This window comes from Acomys russatus, chromosome 27 (genome assembly GCF_903995435.1).
Source record: "Acomys russatus chromosome 27, mAcoRus1.1, whole genome shotgun sequence".
Classification (NCBI taxonomy): domain Eukaryota; kingdom Metazoa; phylum Chordata; class Mammalia; order Rodentia; family Muridae; genus Acomys; species Acomys russatus.
In genome coordinates this window covers 9147288-9167663 of record NC_067163.1, presented here as the reverse complement: position 1 = coordinate 9167663, position 20376 = coordinate 9147288, and the positions used below count along the sequence as shown (strand labels likewise).

The 20376-nt window shown below is 45.2% G+C and overlaps 1 protein-coding gene across 1 annotated transcript in view; it reads right to left on the bottom strand.

Moving 5' to 3' along the window:
- Positions 1-1377: 1377 nt before the first annotated feature.
- The window catches only part of Myom2 (myomesin 2), a 66567-nt gene continuing 47568 nt past the window's right edge, over positions 1378-20376 (bottom strand). The window contains exons 24-37 of the mRNA XM_051170015.1: positions 19875-19919; positions 19349-19485; positions 16222-16366; positions 16048-16107; positions 14702-14769; positions 11958-12071; positions 11701-11788; positions 11020-11058; positions 9105-9210; positions 5945-6108; positions 5659-5695; positions 4280-4302; positions 3723-3778; positions 1378-2152 (exon numbers count right to left, since the gene is read on the bottom strand). Coding sequence (XP_051025972.1) covers positions 1841-2152; positions 3723-3778; positions 4280-4302; positions 5659-5695; positions 5945-6108; positions 9105-9210; positions 11020-11058; positions 11701-11788; positions 11958-12071; positions 14702-14769; positions 16048-16107; positions 16222-16366; positions 19349-19485; positions 19875-19919 — 1394 coding nt within the window. The 3' untranslated portion in view covers positions 1378-1840. The remainder of the gene's footprint in view (positions 2153-3722; positions 3779-4279; positions 4303-5658; positions 5696-5944; positions 6109-9104; positions 9211-11019; positions 11059-11700; positions 11789-11957; positions 12072-14701; positions 14770-16047; positions 16108-16221; positions 16367-19348; positions 19486-19874; positions 19920-20376) is intronic.

The window sequence follows — 20376 nt, the reverse complement described above, 5'->3', positions numbered from 1 at the left end:
TGGTATCCCACAATGTCTTCCAGGGTCTCCACAAAGACCGCTCCCTGCCACCTCTTACATGGTGCAGCTGCTTTAAGCTCTCACTAGAGGACACAGAATAAAGACAAAGACAGGACACTTGGCCAAGACAACTGCATTTACCTGGGTTTGGATCCTCAGGTTTTAGGGTTCCTAGGGTTTTTGGGGGATCCTGGATGAGCCCCCCACAATGTTGTGCCTGTCTCTCAAGTACTCCAAAAATCACCAGGAGTTGAAACCAATGCAAAAGCACGAGGAGCTTTATTTACAGCTTGAGCCGGGCCACGACCAATGCAGTGGTCCACGGAGGAGGCCTCACTCTCTGCGCTCAGGGTAACTTACAGGTCCCTCCCCCCAGCACTCCCAAAGCGGGGCGGGGGGGGGGGGTCTCAGCTTGGCAATAGCCTATTGGTTAAGATACATAAGGGGGTCTTGTGTTTTAAAATGATAGGTTACGAGAGGGCACCAAAATCACAAACGGCTCTGTAGTTCTGTGTTCTCTCTTGTTGGGGGGAGTATCTGGGCTCGGGTTTTGGTTGGAATGTTCTGTCCTGTGCCGATTGGCTGTTGCCAGGGGAGAGAGGTGACAGCACAGCAGCAATACGTGACTTCAGTCACGAGCTGGGGACCGTTTGGTCTGGTTTTCTAGTACCCAGTGGGCAGGAAGGGATGTGGCTAGGGGTCTCTTGGGCAGTCTCTTAGCAACTCTATCTCCCGTGGGCTGGAAGGAATGTGGCAAAGTTGGTCCTCCCTGCGGCTGTTCCCCGGTCTTTAAGCTTGCTTCTTAAATCCTTCCTCAGTGACCCTGAGATACGGATTTTAATTCTTTTTGGTCTCTCAAACCTAGGACCCTCTTTTGGCTACAAAGCAACTATGCTACTAGTGAAGTATAAAGAGGGACGTGGGCCTCTTACAGGAAGCCTGCGTTCACCCAGTACATTGCTCAACTTCACGGGAGCAGGTCTGCGCTCAGCCAGGATTCCATTCGTTTTTCCTTGGTGGCTACCTCAGTGCTCCTTTCTAAAATGGGGCTGCTTCCCTTGGAATCTCTGCCTGATTAGTTAGTATCCTAGAACAGGGCACAGCCACATATACATTTTGCTCCTCTGCAAAAGTCTTTAAATCCATGATCTGAGAGCCTCACAGAATGCACATTTCTCAGGTCTCTTAACTGAAGGTCCTTCTCTGCCTGTGTTGTCAGTGGATGGAGCTGCAAGAGGGGACTCTCTGGGAGACTGTCGCCTACCCCTGGCTCTTTAGATATGACCCATGGTCTGCACACCACAGAAGTACAAAAACCAGAGAAACTCACTGAGCCAAGACAAGGACATGTAGGTAGACATGTTGGTACAGATGTTGGCACAGAAATCACAGCATGATGCCTTTTTTTTTTTTTATTAGTCTAAAGCAAGACAAAAAAAGGTAAGCAGGTAACACGATCAAAGGCTCCAAAAAGGGTTTCCTGAGATGTGTCCTGCAGGCCCCTCCATTGCCCTCAGGATGATGGTAACTTTATCTAGACCACCACATGCTTAGACCATCACTCCACACACCCATGATCCTGGACCTGTCAGCCCCCCTCACTCAGCTCACTTTCCACTGCCACCTACTCTTGAGCTCACACAAAAACATTAGCTTCTTCCTTCACACATAAACCTTGAATCACAAAGTGCAAAAATCAAAAGCCTGATGTGCAGTCACCCATCTTGCCACATGTGGTATCACTCAGAACTGGCATCCACTCAGCACAGCGTACAACATCCTAAGACTTCCAAATGCCCCTGAATGCCCATCTCTCCAGCCTGGGGCAGGGGGGACCCCCTTACTCAGATGAGGTAGAGGCTGGGATGAGCTTGGGTTTGGCCTGCTGGGGAGGTGAGATGTCTGGGATCTTTTCCCCATGTTTGTACACGCTGACCGTGACATCAATCTTCTCCCCTCCATATTTGTTCTTCACGTTGATGCTGTACTTGCCCGAGTCCTCGGCAGTCACCCCCTGAATGGTCAGGCTGACATACTTGGACTGTTCCACTTTCACGGAGAAGTGCTCGCTTAGCTCAATGTCCTTGTCATTCTTAAACCAGACCACTTCAGGGTCAGGGTTCCCAAACACCGTGCAGGTGAGGTTCAAGGTCTTTGGAGGGAAGACGTGGATAGAGAAAGACAGTTAGAAAAAGAGTAGGAGAGAAGGGGGTGGGTAGGCTTGATCATGGAAAACATGTGGAATTTTCCAATAGTGAATGTTAAAAGGAAAGAAAAAGCATACTGATCTCTGTTGTGCCCACTGGCCCCTGTTAATTATCCATTACATCTACAACCCTTCATCCACACAGGCTCCAAAGGGAGAAGGGGAGAAGAGCACAGTATTGTGGGGCAGGAGGGAGAGGAGGGGAAAGGAGCACTGTGCTATGGAGGAGGAGGGAAGAGGAGCACTGTATTGTGGGGGAGGAGGGGAGAGGAGCAGTATGCTATGGGGGAGGAGGGGGAGGAGGGGGAGGAGCACTATGCTGTGGGGGAGGAGAGGAGAGGAGCACTGTGCTGTGGAGGAGGGCCCAAGGAAGAGCTGTGGAAATGGTTCTGCTTATTCCACGCTCCAAGCTGGGCCTGAGGGTTATGGGGTCACTGTTACTGTGCCGCTGAACTTATTTTGAAATGTTTTAAGTTTGTTTTTATTCTCATTTATGTGCACTCCTGCATGTCTGTATAAGGGGATGTCTGTGTGAGTATAGCTGTTTGTGGAAGGAATAATAAGGCATTAAATCCCCTGGCGTCAGCATCAGCAGAGGTTGTGAGTCAGCATGGGTGCTGGGAGCTGAAGCACCACCCTGTTTCTAAGAGGAACTCTTTCTCTTTCTCTCCTAAAGGACCATCCTTTAGCCCCTATACTTGCTTTACATTTAGACTTAGGAGTCTGTGTTCCCAATTCTCCTGGAAAATCCAAAGACTATACCTCTGTATCTCCTACCTTGCCTGGGCTCAACAAACCTGCAGCCCATAACTATTAATTCCACATTCATACCTTCTGTGATGTCACGGTTACTCCATCTCAGGGGCTGTCTGTGCTTTCACTGGCTATTTAAGAGCTCTATAAATTTTGCATTTGGGCCTAATAAAGTCCTTCAAGTACCTATGTCCCCACGACATTGAGCTAGAATCATGCAGCAGAAGTGCCAATTAGATATCAATAATTCCACTGATGAGAGACAAATTAAAACCTCAATCATGGATTCTAAAATGACCTTGGAAATTATAACAGTCTTTTTTTCTTTTCTTTAACATTAAAGAAGTTGTGACTGTTCACGTTCAAAGGTGGTAGCTCATAGTTTCATGGCAGATGGGAGCTGACGCACTACCTCATTCAGAGGAACCTCAGAACCTGGTGACATCAGACCCTGTGGACACCAAAATCCTTATAACAAGTGGCTGGTCTTTGAAGATTTGCAATACTAGCTTCTGTTGTTGCTGCTGCTATTCTTGTTGTTTTGCTCAGTACAAAGAGTGAAGCCCAGTGCCTCACACACACTAGCCAAACCCTCTAACACCTCTCTGTTTGCAGAAGTTATCAGGGGTGCAGGACAGAGGGGTAACAGCATAATGGGAGGTAGTGTGGGTACCCTGCAGGCTGAGTGGGGAGCAATTTCTGCACTGTGTCCCACCCTGCATCACTACACTCATGCCACCTGTCCCCAGTTGTCTGCTCTTACCTTGCCTTCCATTATGGTCACCACGTCAGGTAAGCCGCCAATCACCTTGCCACGATCTACAAAGGAAAGGAGCTGGGTTGAGGAGGTGCTGTCAGGGTGGCCCTTCAGGAGGCCTGAGGCTGACACCAGGTGATACCAAGGTGGAAACAGGAAATGACATGTGTACATCCAGGAGAGGACACAAACAGAAGGTTATGTGGAAAAACACACCCAGCCACAGAAAAGGAATGGCTGACTCAGGACAGGTTAGGGGACAAGTAGCACCAAGGAAATAGAAAGGAGGGTGGACTGAACCAAGGGGTCATATCAAGGACTACAAGCAGAAAGAGCTATGTCTCACAAAAGGGAGGGTCCTGGCATGTGGGGAACAGAATCTTTTGAGGGTGGGTGAAGACAAGAAGTAGAAGGCAGTCAGGTAAGACATAGGCTGGAAGTAGCAGAAGCCGAAAGATCAGGGTGCACTCAGACTGGGGTTGCTGTCACTGATCCACTAAATCAACCATGTGACCTGTGCACCTCCCCCCACCCATCCACATTATCACCCCACAAGTACTCACTCTTCTCGGCAAATGCAGCTGCCCTAGAAATCACAAACGGGAGGGAGGGAGGGGAGGAAGAGAGAGAGCTGTAAGAAATGCTACTGACAAAAATACACCATGCACTTGAGAAGTTTGAGAAGTCTAATGATACACAACTATACAGCCATCTCCCCATTGGTTCCAGAGCTGAACCCCAAGGATACTAAACTCTATGCATGTGCAAGTCCCTGAGATGAAAATGTGCTGTGTTTACATACAACATATGCTCATCCTCCTAGGTCTTGCCAGTCATCTCTAGTCACTTACAAGACGATGAAGTCAACACTGTGTAAACAGTCCCTAACCTTTTATTTACGGAATGCCTATAGGGATATGCTGCCTTTGCAATATTTTTCTACTGTGGTTGGGTCTGAGGGTGTATAACTGTACCCATGCAGAGGGTCTGATCATTGAGAGATGAGAAGGATGTTAAAACCAAAAAACAGATTAGCATGCAAACTCTCAGGCTGGGGAAATGCATTGTTGTGCACCAGATTCACTAGAGTACATTAGAGACTTTTAGGGGTGTGTGTGTGTGTACTTGTGTATGTACAGGTGTGGATGTGTGTACATGTAGAAGCCAAACATTGATATTAACTGCTTTCCTTAAAAACTTTCCACCTTGTTAATTTTTGAGGCAGGATTCTCATTCACCCCATCTCTCTCCCTCCCTCACCCCTTCTCTCTCTCCTACCCCGCCTCTCTCTCCTACCCGGACCCCAGCTTGCTGATTTGGTTAGACTGGCTGGCCAGAAACCCTAGCTAGGGGTACGCTGTCTCTGCCTGCCCACTGCCCAGGTTACAGGTGTGCCCTTCTGTTTCCAGCTCCTTTTTCTTAGACATGGCTTTTAAGGTCCCACTTGGCTGACTAAGCTATCTGCTAGACCATAGGTATTTTGTTAAATTGTCAATTTCTAATTTATCACATTTGTCACATATCCACTCAAAAAAGGCATCTTGAACAATTTAGAATAATTTAGTAAGCGCCAAGGACTGTCCTCAGCATTAATATTATAAAATTCAGACACTCATTTGAAAATGTGAGGCATTCTTTAACAGTTGCTCTGTGTAGCATGTCACCTGGAATATGATGATTTGCTGAATCCATCATTTTAATCATTTAAAGTAATCCAGGGTTCTGATACCCTAGGAAGTTGATACACAATGCATTTCTAGTGTGTGGGCAGGAATGGTTGCCCTGATCTTATTGTATTTCTTAAATTTGTATTTCATCCTGAGAACAGAGTATTTTCAGAATCACTAAGGCATTTATGGATGAGTCTGTAAGTGGTCAGTATAAACCAGTCAGTCCCCCAAACTACCCCCATCACACAGTGATAGCAAGCTGTGGGTCTTACTTGAGTTGCTGGAACTCGGCAAATGCTTCATCAAAAGCTGTAAGGAAACATTCCATATGTCACTCATATTTCCATGTGTTTAACTCTTATCCGCTCAGATGTTCTACTAGATAGCTGATAAAATGAAAACTGACAAGTAATCAAAGTAATAAATTGATTTCTCTCAAGCAGTTCCCTCTAAGTGAACGTTCTGACGCCAGGTGAGTTATTCAATGCACCTTTTTCTTTTCAGTATCCATGTGGGTTGTTCCCAAGAGTGTGAGGGGCTACAGTGAACTTCCCGTACCTTGTCCAGAAAGGTCCAGCGAGCGCTGGTGGTTGTCTTTGCCGTCGAAAATCTCAAAAGTGTATTTTCCCTTGTCCTTCTCTGTGGGCTCGCAGATCTGCAGCCAAGCCATCTCCTCACTTCCTCCAATGCGCATGTGCTCACTGGATGCGATCTTAGCCTCTCTAGAAAGCAACATGGGCATGCTCAGTTCAGCCTCTGGATCTTAACGTTCACACTTGTGAGAGTACACTAGCATGTCTGAGTGAGAAGAGTCTGCTTGCTCACATCTGGTTGAGAAAGGTCTACTCATTTGCTCATGCAATGGCACAGTAGGTTTGGGGGGATTTTTCCAGCTATTATCAACTTAAGTACATTAATAACTCCTGAAACCTCCTAAGTGATTGTAACTTAAAGGATTTTAGAATACTTGATTTGGCAATTCCTAAGAATACTGTGCATAGAACTTATGACCTGTTACAGCAATCCCATCTCTAGGTGCATGTTCAAAAGCTGAAAGCAAGGACTTGGATACACATCAGTAGCAGTAGCATTCACACTGAGCAATGTGGACAGCCACGAGGGCCCTGACAGGTGAATGGATAATTGAACCGCAGGTCACCCACATGGCAGAATACTGCTGATCCTTTAAGAAGAAGGGAACTGATACACACTACAACATGCATGAATTCTCACAGCATTAAGCCACACTTTAAAAGCTGGTCACATGTGGACAAACATGTTTCTACAATCTGAGGTTACCAGAATTGCCACACTCAAGAGCAGAGAGTAGAAGGAGATCAGTGTACAGTGGAGGCAACGTTCCATTTTACAAGGCCAAGGCTCTGCAGATGGGTAGCAAAGATGATGAGCCACGGCATGTTTGCACTGCACCCTTACAATGTATGAAATAATAAAGTTTATGTTATATGTACTCTATCCCAACTTTTAAGATGCAAGTAAGACTAAGTCCCTCAATACTGTGCTCCAACAGTTACCTGTTCTCAAACCAACCTGCCTGATGTGGACACATATCTAATTATATACGCAGTCCAAGTGTAGGTATCATTTTCAAGTTACTATAATTTAGAGGACTGATTGGGGATTTGCAGAGAATCGAGCTTATGGTAATTCTAGTAGCCTTGCTGGCCACTATGTACTCTGTAGTTCAGTAAGAAGGAATTCTCTGGCCCTCTTCACTGTGAAATAGCTCCAACAGGCAACACTTATAATGTGGCAACACGGAGCATGTCAAGCCTGGATTGAAAACTGACTAGTACATCAGGAATATAGGCAGATGGGGAGGGAGGTGGACAGGGAGGCTCCATGGAAGACCCAGCCAGGCAGATATAAAAGGGTATAATCTCAAGGCACTACACTTGCCTCACAGAGCACAGGACACCCCTGCAGGAGGACACACAGAGACTTGGTGCCCTTGGGAGGACAGAAACCAGAGCTATAGTGCAGACTCACAGCTTTTTAGCCAGAATGCTTTGTTCACATCCTAGTAGGTTCGTCCTCATCAACTGGCTCTTTACCTAAGGGTGGCACATACAAATGCTAGACCTCTGGTGATCTCAGAGCAAAATCACTATTACCAAAGCAATGGAAAGGTCACTTAAACACTTACAACTGCCCAGTCCTACCCAAAAGGAATAACAAGACTTTATTATATAGACTTTCTGGTTCTACAGAAAAGAAAATTTGTTCACCAAAAATATGCTGTGCAGTCAGTCTCCCTGCCACCCTCCATGAACTGACTATCTAAGAGAGGATTAGACAGACAGTGCCTCCAAGCCTACATAGACCCATACAAGCACACAGTGGACAGTTACAACAGGGCTGTTGATGCCTCCAAAGCCAGACAGACTTGAGGCAAAGGGTTCAATGTGAACAGACACATTGATACGGCCCTCCTGCTGTCCACTTGAAACACATCAGCGCACACACCCCGCCCCCGTGTAGTGACTGAGTGTTGTTTGAAAGTTGTAACACACTCCCTGGTTGTCAGAGGGAGACAGCATCCACCACAAATAGGGATTTGCAATCTAATTCAAGTGCTGTGTGGGTCACTAGCCCCCATCCCTAAGTATGCAATAACTCCTGTAGCTTCTTCAATCTCACTCTACCGTGAACTACCCATATGGTCCTTAAATCTGCAGATGTCATTCTGTCTCTGTAATGCAAAGGTACTACTGTATGCTTAGAAAACGCTCACAGGTCACAGTCCTGCCCAGAGTGGGAGAGAAACTACCCATCACCTCAACTCCCCACTGAAGCCTTCATCTCAACACCTCTCCCACCCTGTCTAAAGACACTGAAGGTAAGATGCGGAAGAAAGAAGGCATCTCCTTCTTGCAAGTAGTTGGAGCCCACGTTGATTCAGGGAAGCCATCAGCCTGTGTGACCACTGCAGGAGAGCTGAGGAAACACATACACCCTGAGGTCAAAGCATGCAAGCTTTGTTTTTCCTATAATGACAGCAGGAAACTCCTTGAGTGGCTGGGATTCCTCTAAGTCTGGAGTGCTCAATACTCAGATAGTTGAGCTTTGCCATGGATGCACAATACATTAATTCACCCTCCAGCAAGAAACAAAGTCCTTTTTCTGAAGAACATTTTTGCTGCATTCCTTCGGCTTGCTTCCCATTCACACAGGCTAGATTTTCAGTCTTGTTATTTAAAGTGGCATTTTCTGCATTCCTTGATCTATGACTTGGCATTTTTTATAGCAAATAACAAATGTCTGTGCCTACATCTGCATTCTGCAAAATTCTCACTGGGATCTATGGACTGAGTGTCCCCCACTGATACAGGTTTTCCCTACACCCTCTGTTATTTTAACTATTGGGCTTCTTGGGTCCTTGTCTTCTTACCCCTGTCTAGTGAGAAAGCCACTGGTTGGAAGGTTGGAGCTTTGACCCTAAACACTGGTCCCCTTGCTGCTCTTCACACTGCCAGGATGATGTGCTTTGAGTATATTTGTCATCAGTAAGCACTAGGTGAGGAAGCTGTTGACACCTTCTGACATTTCCTTATCTTTCTCCTTTGCCTAAACCCTCCCCACTGCCCCATGGCCCACCCAGCCAAAGCTTGGCACAATTCCTGAGATCACGGTTATAGCCTGAACTTGCTGAGAGCCCCGGGCTGCTGCAACCACAGACACGTGCTCTCGTACTCACTTGTGATACCAGCTGACCTTCATCTCCTCCGTGAAATACTTCATGAAACACTGAAGTCTGATGCCCTCTGGGGTGCAGAGAACCTTCAGCGGTGAGGCAGAGGCTCCTGAAGATGACAAAATGTTATCTCAGATCTCAGAGAAAAGGGACAGGCCTGTGGCCTGGTAAGGTGCATCCATCCATCCCACCAGCACATCCGTCCTCAGCTGGTGCTCATTCCTGCCGCAGCGGCTCCCACCTCACTCCTATGCCATATGCTTCCGTTAAACACACACTTACCCTGCCACAGTACTTTGAAAAGCCCTGTGCTTAAGACAAAGAAACAAAGTTTTTTCAAAATAGTCCACACCTGGCCCTTAGCATTTTTCCTTGCTCAGAAGAATCAAAATAGTCTGACAGTGACTGTGAAAACTTTTATATTAATTGACCCAAATCTGAAGAGCTACAGAAAACCCACAAAGAAGGGAGGTGTGAGAATCAGCTGAACCCTCCATCCTCACGTCATGTGCACCTCACTCCTCTCCACCTGAAATGTCACAGGGACACCAGGGGTCTGATCACATGGAGACTTCTTTCCTTGCTCTTCATCCCCACCCAAATCCCCATAAAAGATTCCTGGGTCTACTTTGTGTGATGGAGTGAGCTGAGAGTTTCAGAAGCATCATTTGAGGCTAGTCTGTCGCACTCATCGCTCTCTATGTGTGACCAGCTCTGTCATCAGCAGGTGGGCCCTCCAGCACATTATAAGATAGATAATACAAAGCAACCCGCCAGAGTCTAAGAGCAAAGCCACTTTTCAAATGGTTTGGCTTGTCTCACAAGTAGCACGCACACCCACCAGGTTAGCACTTGACTCACTGAAAGCCAAGGGAAACTCATTTTGAAATGTGGCCTGGTCCTTTCACCAAACAAAAACAAAAGGTCTACCTCGCAATGCTGTTTGCAAAATATTAGAGATAAGCACACAGTGGGTTTCATGGGAAACCCAGGAAAACACGGGACTCTAATTGGGGTGAAGAGTCTGTGGGTTCTGGTGAGCCCCCATTCATATTCTTTCATTAAACACACACTTGCCCTGCCAGAGTACTTTGAAAAGCCCTTTGCTTAAGACCAAAGAAGCATACAGTTTTTCAAAAATAATCCACTGCTGGCCTTTAGCAGTCTGGCACCCACTTGCCTATGCACACTGTGGCTACGTGATCAGAAAATGTAACTTGGGTGTCCTCAAGTTTGTGTGTCAGCCCTTTGGCACACAATGTTGTCGCCTACAAATTACACACTGGAGAGCCTCACAATGGAACTACAGGAAAAAAATCCCAAAAGTCTCATACCACCGCGGTTATGGTTTTCTGTTGGGCCACGTTCATAGCTACCCTTGACTTTGTGCAGCCGCATGTGGCCAGTGGGTCGCAGGTTGAACATGCCTACAAACCTACAGAGTCTAGAGTAATAAAACCACTCATTGTAGACATGTAAGCTACTCTTTTTAGTTTATGAACAGTATTTTTGCTTCTCCGATTTCTATAGAAAAGTAAATGGCTCAGCTCAGTGCACAGACTATGAGGTCCGGGTGTTAAATATCCACGATTACTATTCAATGTTTGAAAAAAGACTAATGGCAACTGTGGATTTTTAAAATTTTCCAACGTTGGGCAGAGGCAAGTTGTCAGTGGTGCCTGGTGGCAAGGCCAGCGGGGGGCTTCAGAAGCTGAACATAGGCTTCCTTACTGACCCCGCAAAGCTCTGAGGGGGCATCACGGAGTGAGCAGATAACCGGTTACTCTCCTGCCAGCCACCCAAGTCCAGGCATGGAACACACCCTGGCCACCAATGTCTTCTGAGAGGTGAGTGCCCACCCCAGGAAAAAGAGATGCTTCGGCCAACCAGTCTTTAAAACTCAGAGCTGTTTACTTACCACACACACGACTCATTGCCAAGATCATGTCCTCGTACACTGGAAAGGAGAAGGGAAATGGACCATCATGGGGTGTAGCTTTAACAGAAAGCAACATTTTCCATGTCTAATTAAATTGACACAGGAAACTGTGCTACTCATTTGAAAACTGAAACATTAAAATGGTAATATTTGCCCATAAAAGGCTTATGTGCACCATAAATCCTTCTAACCTATTTGCCTTTTAAACATGGGACAAGAACATTTTGTTCAACATAAATTCAACTGTACATTGATTTGAATAACTTCATAAGAGCTTCAATCATCTTAACTGCATTCGTAAAGGGATCAAACCTGGCTTCTGATGAGAGGATGCGACATTTCCTCTAAGCCCAAAGTGATATTGTGCATTTTCCTAACGCTCTTATAATGTAGACAAAGCATAATCTTTGTTTCTTACAGTGTCACCACAGAGGCAAAATGCACACAGCTCAGAGTGTGCGTGAGTGCACTTGCATAGCACCTGCCATTCCAGGGACAGAGTGGAGCTCTGTCAGCTCCGTGAGCACATGACTATACCTCCTCTGTACTCCCTATAGCATGGACAGAAAGCTGAGGGTACCCACTAGCACTCCTCCACAGTACACCTCATTCCGTGAACAAAATGGATTTTACTGTAAGACAAAGAAGGTACCATTTTACCTTTGCCAACTATTTCCAGGACAGACACATCTTGACCTCTGTCATCTTTCAAGGTTGCTTTGTATTCACCATGATCCTTCTTAGACAGCTATGAATAAAACACATTCCATATTTATGTGGAATCAGTACCATGACATCAGATGTTGTATTAGGACATTTTCCTAGCAAGGCATTGGAAATCAGTGTGCAGATTGAAAGGCATTGCCGAGTTTACGAGTTATGAACAGCGCTGTTTTGTTTCTCCAGCTGCACCCTACCTTTGGTATAAGCAGCTCGCAGACGCCCTTCTCCAGGTCCGGCAGTTTCTCGGTTTCATAAAGAACATCATCCTTGAGCCATTTGAAAACCGTTTCCCTCTTGGTGTTTGCAACCTGCAAAGGAAATCCCAAGTGAATCACCATGGCTCAGGAGAGAAAAAAAAAAAATCCTTCAGGGTTAGTCAACTCCAAACCTAAAGAAACACCAGCATTTACCCTCAACAGTAGCAGCGGGGGATTCATGGAAGAACTGTCACTTCTAATAATGGCAAACACATTTCTCAGTTGTCTCCTGGAAACAGAAAGCCCTCACAGCCCATGGAGTCAGTAGGTGTGAAAATCTCTTGTTTAATGGGAAGTGTCACTAATGATGCCTAAGCAAAGTGCTTTGAGTCATAAATGTTCCTCAGATCTATAGATCTAAAGTTCTATGGGTCACTGGGAGACTCCTCTTTGAAAGCGTAATGTTGGGGTGAATGGACACAGAGCAATGATGCACTCATGGATGGCAAGCTTTCCTATGTGGGAATTCCTCAGTTGAGCCTCTAGCTTTAGAAGCTCAGCTCTTCAGGGTTCTGATGGAGTGCAGCCACACCCATATGCACGTTGCTAATAGATATGGGATGAGATTGGATTCCAGGATGCTGAGGAATCTACATCCCCATCCATACAGACCCCACACAAATAACACCAGAAATGGAACATTACAAATGATGTCACGGGATTGGCTCTCTAGAGCAGTAATGCCATGTGTTTGGAATTTCCACAGCCTCTATATGCAATACTGTCACAGTGACACCAGGGAATCACATACCCATACCATGTGTGCTTTTGCCTGCTTTAGCCCCCAGAGTCGAAAGTCGGCCTGGTACAGAAAGGCCATTCACAGTGTGTAAGGGATAGATGGAGACCATGCACCAGCCACCCTGGAAACAGGGCCCCACAGCACTGAACATGAGTGAACATACATCATCAGGTGGTAACTTCCAGGTCTTTCTGGGTCTCCCTGCAGCGCCAGCCTCTGCCATCCTTCTCAGACTCCTAGGCTCACTCTGCTCATCAGGGCAGAAGCTTCTACTCTGTGTGTGAGGGATCAAAGCCTTTCCAGTGCCCTTCAGTCTCTTCTCTAAACAGCTTCGATCTACCTGCATGTAGGTGGAGGGGTCCTAACCCAGGGACAGTCCCCGCTTATCTTCTCTGACCCTACAATTCATCCCTGTCACACTGGAACACTCAGGTGTCTAATGTGTCCATGGGCATTAGACTTAGAAGCAAGCTAATCTCTCAGACATCACAGGCACACCATGCCTATCCCCAAGGAACACCGCTGTCCCATCACACTGCTCTGTATGACAAACTACCAAGATTCTTTCTTACTATAATTATTATTAAGGTTTCTATTAAATACTTCTTTTGTTTTCAAATGCTTTTCTGTAAAAATATAGGTATTTATATCCTGAAATATATATTCCCTGTGTATTTTATCACATAAATAACTAGAGTAATACCTGCCATGGTATCACTGAGTGAGAAAAATATTTAGAAAGATGGTTTGCAGTATGTATGTGTGAAAAACAAATGCATGAGATTGCAAAGTATTTGTTTCAAGAACGGTTTTCTTCATTTCCTGATATGTGTGTCTCTGTGGACAGGGAACCTTGAGTAGTTTCCAACATTTATGGGCAATTACCTAGCACTAAGATGCTGTCAGAGGCCCGGGAAGGGGACCTCACATGTTTGCCCCCTGCCCTTGGGATACAGGAATACTGGTATGTCCTTGTGCTATGGTCAGATCCAGAGCATCAGTCGTGCTCCTCATTCCTAGACCTGACCTCTGACCTCCTAATGAGCTGAGGTTTATAATTCCAAGGCCTAGAAACATACAGTAGAAATACATGTTTCCATGTGTGGTAATGACTTGAGAAAATTGGTGTTTCTGGTATAAACTGCCAATGTAAGCAGCCTGTTGTTCAGTAAACGGCTGGCTTTCTGCCTCCAAATGCCAATACTTCAGACTCCACTGTTATACCCAACCCTTCTTACAATCCCATACCCACTGAAGATCCTCTTGATATAGCTCCATAGCTTCTTACTGTGCAAAATGCACTTAGCATTGGTTCTGTTGTCTGACTATGGCTAAGGGTGTCATTCAGTTCCTGTTCTTTGTCTCATCCCCTGGACCCGGTACCTGTCCTGCCCCATGAGTCACCACCTCGCTGAAATAGCCTGCTTATTTTTGTCTTTCCTACTTGAGCTTGTAAGTAGTTTAAGGACAAAAAATAATGCTCTATAATCATTCATCCCTAGGTCTTTTACAGTACTCAGTAAATTAAAGGCTTGTTGATTAAAACACAACTTAGAAATAAGCTTATTTAACTACTGAATTATTAACATAAAACTTAAGTACCTGCTCCCCAAATGTGCTTTTCAGTCCCTGATGGTGTCATGGGAAAAGCTTGGCAGTTGCATTTCCTCATGACCCCCCTTCTCATGTTCTTGCAGCTAACACCCTAAGCCAGCGCTGCTGTAAACTACTCCTTGACTCTGCTTTTGAATGTCACAACAGTAATGCTTTATGAAGAGGGAGGGATAAGCACTTACTGTCTCCGTTCTACAGGGCTCACTAGACCCTGAGCCTCTGACTAGTTGCGCCTAACCCTGGTCCACCCACTTCATTCCCCACAGCTGCTCGATAACCAGCCTCTCTGTGGGGAACAAGAAGGAGAGCCTGTCGGGCCTCTCACCTTACAGACAAGCCGAACCTCACACTCTTCTGTAACATCCCAGTGCAAATACTCCGCAAAATGAGGGCCTGTGGGAAAGGGGGAGGTTCCAAAGTAAGAATTTACATGTATAGATAAATACAGCTTATGTAGATATGACATACACATATGAATGTGTATTTGAATATATTTCTGTTATATTTTCATATATAAACAGAGTTGGCTGGAGGAACCTGCTGTGCCCTATAAAGCTAAGGTACTTCTTATAGTCCTGAAGCCAACTTGCCTTACAGCTGACTCTCCCTGAGCCTTCTGTTCCTAGTGGGAGTACACAGACCCCACTTCTGGCGCATGGGGTCTACCACTCTTCAAATATTTATGATATTCAGCCCATCACATTCTCTTTCCTGGCCAGTGCATCTGACTGAGCACTGAGCAGCATAGTGATAAAATCTTTAAAGTAAGACACTTAGTAGAGATGAGCTTGAAGACAAAGCCATGTGGCCTCACAACTTTGTAAATGCTTGTTATTTCTGATCAGAGAAGAATCTGTGTGTGTTCTTCAAACCTGTCACTCATTTCTACCTGAGTAAACATGGAGTAAGTAATATCCTAATAAAGCTATTTTCTCATTCAACACAAAAATATGAAGTAGGTTTGAGACTTATGTAGTGATTTTTTTTCATATTAATACACTATATGGCTAGAATTCAATATGTGCCTTGTATGAAAGCCTGTGGAGGAGCTTATTAGAAGGATACTTAGGAGATTCTAGAGGGAGGGCAGATAATGAGGTAATTCTATTCCAATTCAAAATATATATTTTTAAAACCTATGGAGAAAGCAAGACCAAATAGGGTGTGGTCTGGACACTGTCATGGGCCTGGTCAAAGAATTCTCATCAGACATGTCCAGGGGGTCTACTGGGCTTAAGGAGGCAGAGAATTTAGCTAACCTGTGCTCCTACAGCTTCTGTGTGAGATTGTTAACATAGGGCAGACAGAGAGTCATGGACAGGAAGGTGTTGGGAAGGATGATCAGCCTGCAGGACACAGGGACTGTCCACAGTCAGTGCAGAGGCTGGCTAGACAAATGTGCATCAGAGAATGATGATCCTCAGCAACAGGAAACACGAACATCAAGGCATGGGTCAGCCAAGATTAGAAGCAAGGAGGAGGAGTGTAGGCAAATCCCCCTAGAGGGCTAAAGACAGACGCAGCTCCTAATTTTCACAGCTAAAATGATGGCATAACGTGTGATTATTCTACGTGTGTTCAGAGCCAGCCGTGAGATGCAAGGCCTGCTGGAGACATATTACAAAGCCAAATCTACACTTTGTGCTGCTATGTGAGTGAGCTACCACTTACCCTGTTTCCGTAGAAATTCCTTCCTTTGAAATTCAGCCTCTTCTAGGACAGCCTTGAATGCTATTCAGGAAAAGAGAGAGAAGAGAGAAATGAAGTATGTCTGCTCTCTCCACTCAAAGGAATTCTCTTTCAGCTATGGTCTGTGGGCATGTGAGGGTGTTCACCGCAGCATACCATCCCCGATGAGGACCAGTGAAGATTGATTCTTGGCTTTTCCATCTTGAATCTGCACAGTGTAGGTCCCTTCATTTTCAATAGTAAACCGATCCATGACCATCTCAATCATGCCTGTCGATCTGTCACATTTAATTCTGTGTGTCTGGAACCCATAAAAGACACAGAGAATGGCATAAGGAATTTGCTTCTCCACATGGCAGTTATACCACGTGGTGGTCGGAATAAGAACGGCCCCATAGGCGCATACATTTGAATGCTTGCTCACTAGGAGTGGAACTGTTTGGGAAGGATTAGGAGTGGTGGCCTTGTGGGAAGAAGGGTTTCAAAAGCCCACACAGGGCTCTCTCTCTCTCTCTCTCTCTCTCTCTCTCTCTCTCTCTCTCTCTCTCTCTCTCTCTCTCTCTCTCTCTCTGCAAAGCTCTCAGCTATTGTTCCAATACCATACCTATTTCCTGCCTTGATGATCATAGACTAAGCCTGTAAAACTGTAAACGAGCCCCCAATTAAATGCTTTCTTTTATGAGTTGCCTTGGTCATGGTGTCTCTTCCTAGCAACAAAAAACTAACTAAGACATACCAGATATTACATCTAAAGGAACTCAGAAAGAAAGGTTGTCTATGTCTCTGGATGAACCAAGGACCAAAAGCAAACCATTCTCCATTGGGAAGAGAAAATGAATAGGCAATTTCCCAGTGAGTAACTATGAACTTCAGCCTCTAAAACTGTAAACAGACTCTGGATTGTACATGGCTAAAGCCTGCCCCACCCACTCCAGGCTTTGATCTTCAATAAACATACAAAAATTAACTCAGAAAGAAATCCAAATATTATTTAAAATATGCCAGTCACATGTTGTGTACTTATAAAACATCATCGAATATTTTCAAAGGCATTAGAAGAGAAGACGGGTGTATCTATATGCTTGAGAAAGGCCAAAATGAAAGGGCACACGCCTGCATATCAGTTTTGAGGTAGAACCTTCTGGAACAGGTTAATGACAGGATATAAGAGAAAGTACTTTGTCCTTGTCCTAAAATGAGTCAACACCATATCATAGTAAGAGAGCAGATAGTGGCCTCTGCCCTGGTCCTTGCATATCTGTCTAGTTTCAAATATTGGTATTTGGATATCAAAAGCAACTTTCAAGTTTCTCAGCAAATGCTCAGTACCTGTGATATCACCATCAGGTAGCTTACGGTCAGTTTCCAGATCCGTGGGAACCTACTCTAACTAGTTAAGAAATCACAGGTATGAGTCTCACCAACCAGAAGCTTAAAGGCACAGTAGGCTCTTCAGCTTCTTCTGCTCCGTCACTGCAGTGTCTGAAAAGGCTTTAGAAAATAATTAAGCATCTTGATGTAGCAAGATGAAGTTCTGTGATTTTTATGAGCCCCATAAATACAGGGTTTTATGTGACTTTCACAAAACAGCATCAGTCTTCAAATGTGAAAGTCACCTGTGGGCTGCTAATTAAACAAGTGAAATGGCACACTCCTACTCCAAAAGATTAGCTCTGGAGCAGAATGACGCTGTCTGTGGCAGGTAGAAAATGTTAATCAAAAGATGTTCAGCAAATAATGTGCAATTACTCTATATTCTGCTTTTTTTCCTAGTGTGATCTCTGCTCAGAGAAAATGTCTCCAATTACCTTGATCAAGCAGTGCTATCCATACACAGTAGGCGTTCACTTGGCTTTTTGCACCCCACAAAAATCTACCTGTGCTACATTTTTTCTAAAAGGATCTATGGCTCCCATGGGACAGACTGGACCATGTGATCTTAAACACCACATGACTCTGACATTCCAAGATTTATATTTGATAGATTTTTCTAACCCTGTTTTGCCAGTACCACCAGACATAAAGACCAGGCTGCAAGTACATAGGAAAGCTCAGAGAAACAGAGTGGGCTATCCACAAACATGGGTAGGCGCTCATTTCCACCCCCCAGTTCATAAGTGTGTGGTGAATAACTGAATTGGAAATTTAGGACTAGGTGGTTAAGTGCCAATGACACTACACTAAGCATTTAGGGCAAAGGGAGACACACCAATAAATCTCACACACCTGACTAATCTCACCCCACCCCTGAAGAAATGAAACCCCATACAAATAGATTGTCCTATGACTGGGTTCCCCAGTGTGCTATAATTAGACAAGGGTAAATATATCTAAATATAGGTAATGACTTCCAACTGTTCCACTGTCAAAAATGAGGACAGTAGTAATTTTGAGATTCTTTTTATACAATCAAAAAGATAGGAAGGTGGCTCATCCAGAAAAGTGCTTGCTTCACAAGCATGAAGAACTGAGTTTGGATCACAGAACCCAGGTAAAAAGCTCAGTGTGGTAGCACATGGCCAGAGACAGCACCGATGGAGGCAGAGACAGGCAGATCTCTGGAAGCCAGCCAGGCCGACATATTTAATGAAATTTCAGTTCAGGGAGATATTCTGTCTCAACAAAGAAGTAAAAGATGCCTGAGAGAAAATACCTGAGGTTTTCTTCTCACCACATGTGTGCCATGCATGCACACACCGCAAACACTTACACAAGTTAATGCACAAATACACACAGAACAAAGGCCGAGTGCTCTTATCTTAGTATATTAAGCATTTATGAGCTCCCCAGACCTTTCTCTGTCTAGATCGGATCCCGCACACCAAGGAACAGCCTGCGAGGACTGAGATGCCCCTGAGACTCTTTTCCCTCCTTGTGGCCCCCATGGGAGCTGTCAGAGGAGAAGCATGGGCAATCATTTCCCAGGACACCAGGATAGAGCAAACTGACACCACCTTTTATCCTGAGCCTTATCCTAAACCCAAACTCTAAGTCTCTAAAATATAGTTACTCATTTTTTCATTCTAACATACATGGGTTTTAAAGTCAACCTAAGTCATACCAAACTGAGACCAACTCTCTGAACACTATGAGAACCGCAACCTCGAGCCATCTGGTCAACCTTCTGAATTTCTGTTTCTGGAACTCAGAAAAGATGAGAATGCACACAAAATATTAATTCTGAGAACCTTCCAAGTATTCCCAGATTTCTCTAAGTTTTAGCTCACTCCCACTCCAGCAAATCCAGGCCCCTCTGAACCAGAGCTCACACCCAGGCACTCACCTCACTGTCCGAGACCTCTCTGTCGTTAATAACAAACCGGAAGCTGGCATCAGGTGAAAGGTGCTCTGCCTGGAGCCAGAAGCGGACCTGGCCCTTTTCAAAAATCTCATAAGCTAACTCTGACTTCAGAGGAATTGCTACATGAGGAAGAGAAATCATAAGTCAGTGGTGAATAGATAGATCCTCCCCAGATGGCCAGCTGCAGATTGTAAGACACCAGCAACAACCCAGTTCCTAAACATTTAAAGAGGGTGAAACCATGAGGTATTTGCCTGGGACCGTGGAAACAAGACATGAAAATCATGCATAAAGCTGCCTGTTTGATAAGTTCCTTATAGCTCTCTGGCCATGGTCAGAGGCTCAGGAGTGACACTCTGAGATGACCTTTGCTAGACAGCTAGCTTGGATTAGAACAGGCAGGTAAGTTTCCACATCCTCAGCTGGCCATTCTGTTGGTCACTGTAAGCCGAATGAAGGCCCTCCCTTCTTCTTGCAAGTGCATGTATGAGGCAGGGAGGCTACTTACTGGGGTTCTTTATCTCATTGCTCAGTGCCATCAAGCGCTCAAGTTCTAAAATTAAGAAAAAATTTAAAACTTCATCAGTTTTGACCTGTGCATTTGGAAGTCTGTGAACATCAAGGCAAAGCAAGAGCTGAGGTTTCATATCGCCAAGACTTACTCTGAGGACATGAAAATAAAGGTAAGAAGGACAGAGAAGGGGCTTTCACCCTTAATACACCTAGCAGTCTGCCCCACCCATGGTCCTTACTATGCAACCCACTTGCTGAAAGGACAGTTGAGGTTGAGGCATGGAAATGTGAGACCGGGCAAGGCAGATCCTCTGGAAACCTAGAATTATCTGCAGAGTGGATAAAGGGGCAACCTCTGCGATCACTGCTCTGTCTACCACAGGAGGTGCTTCCTGCAGTTGGTCTTCTCATGGAACATCCTGGGGCTGATGGGTTTCTTTCCCCTTCCAGGATTTCCTTCTTATTCAGATAAAGTGAAGCTCCCTCGTGGTGGCAAG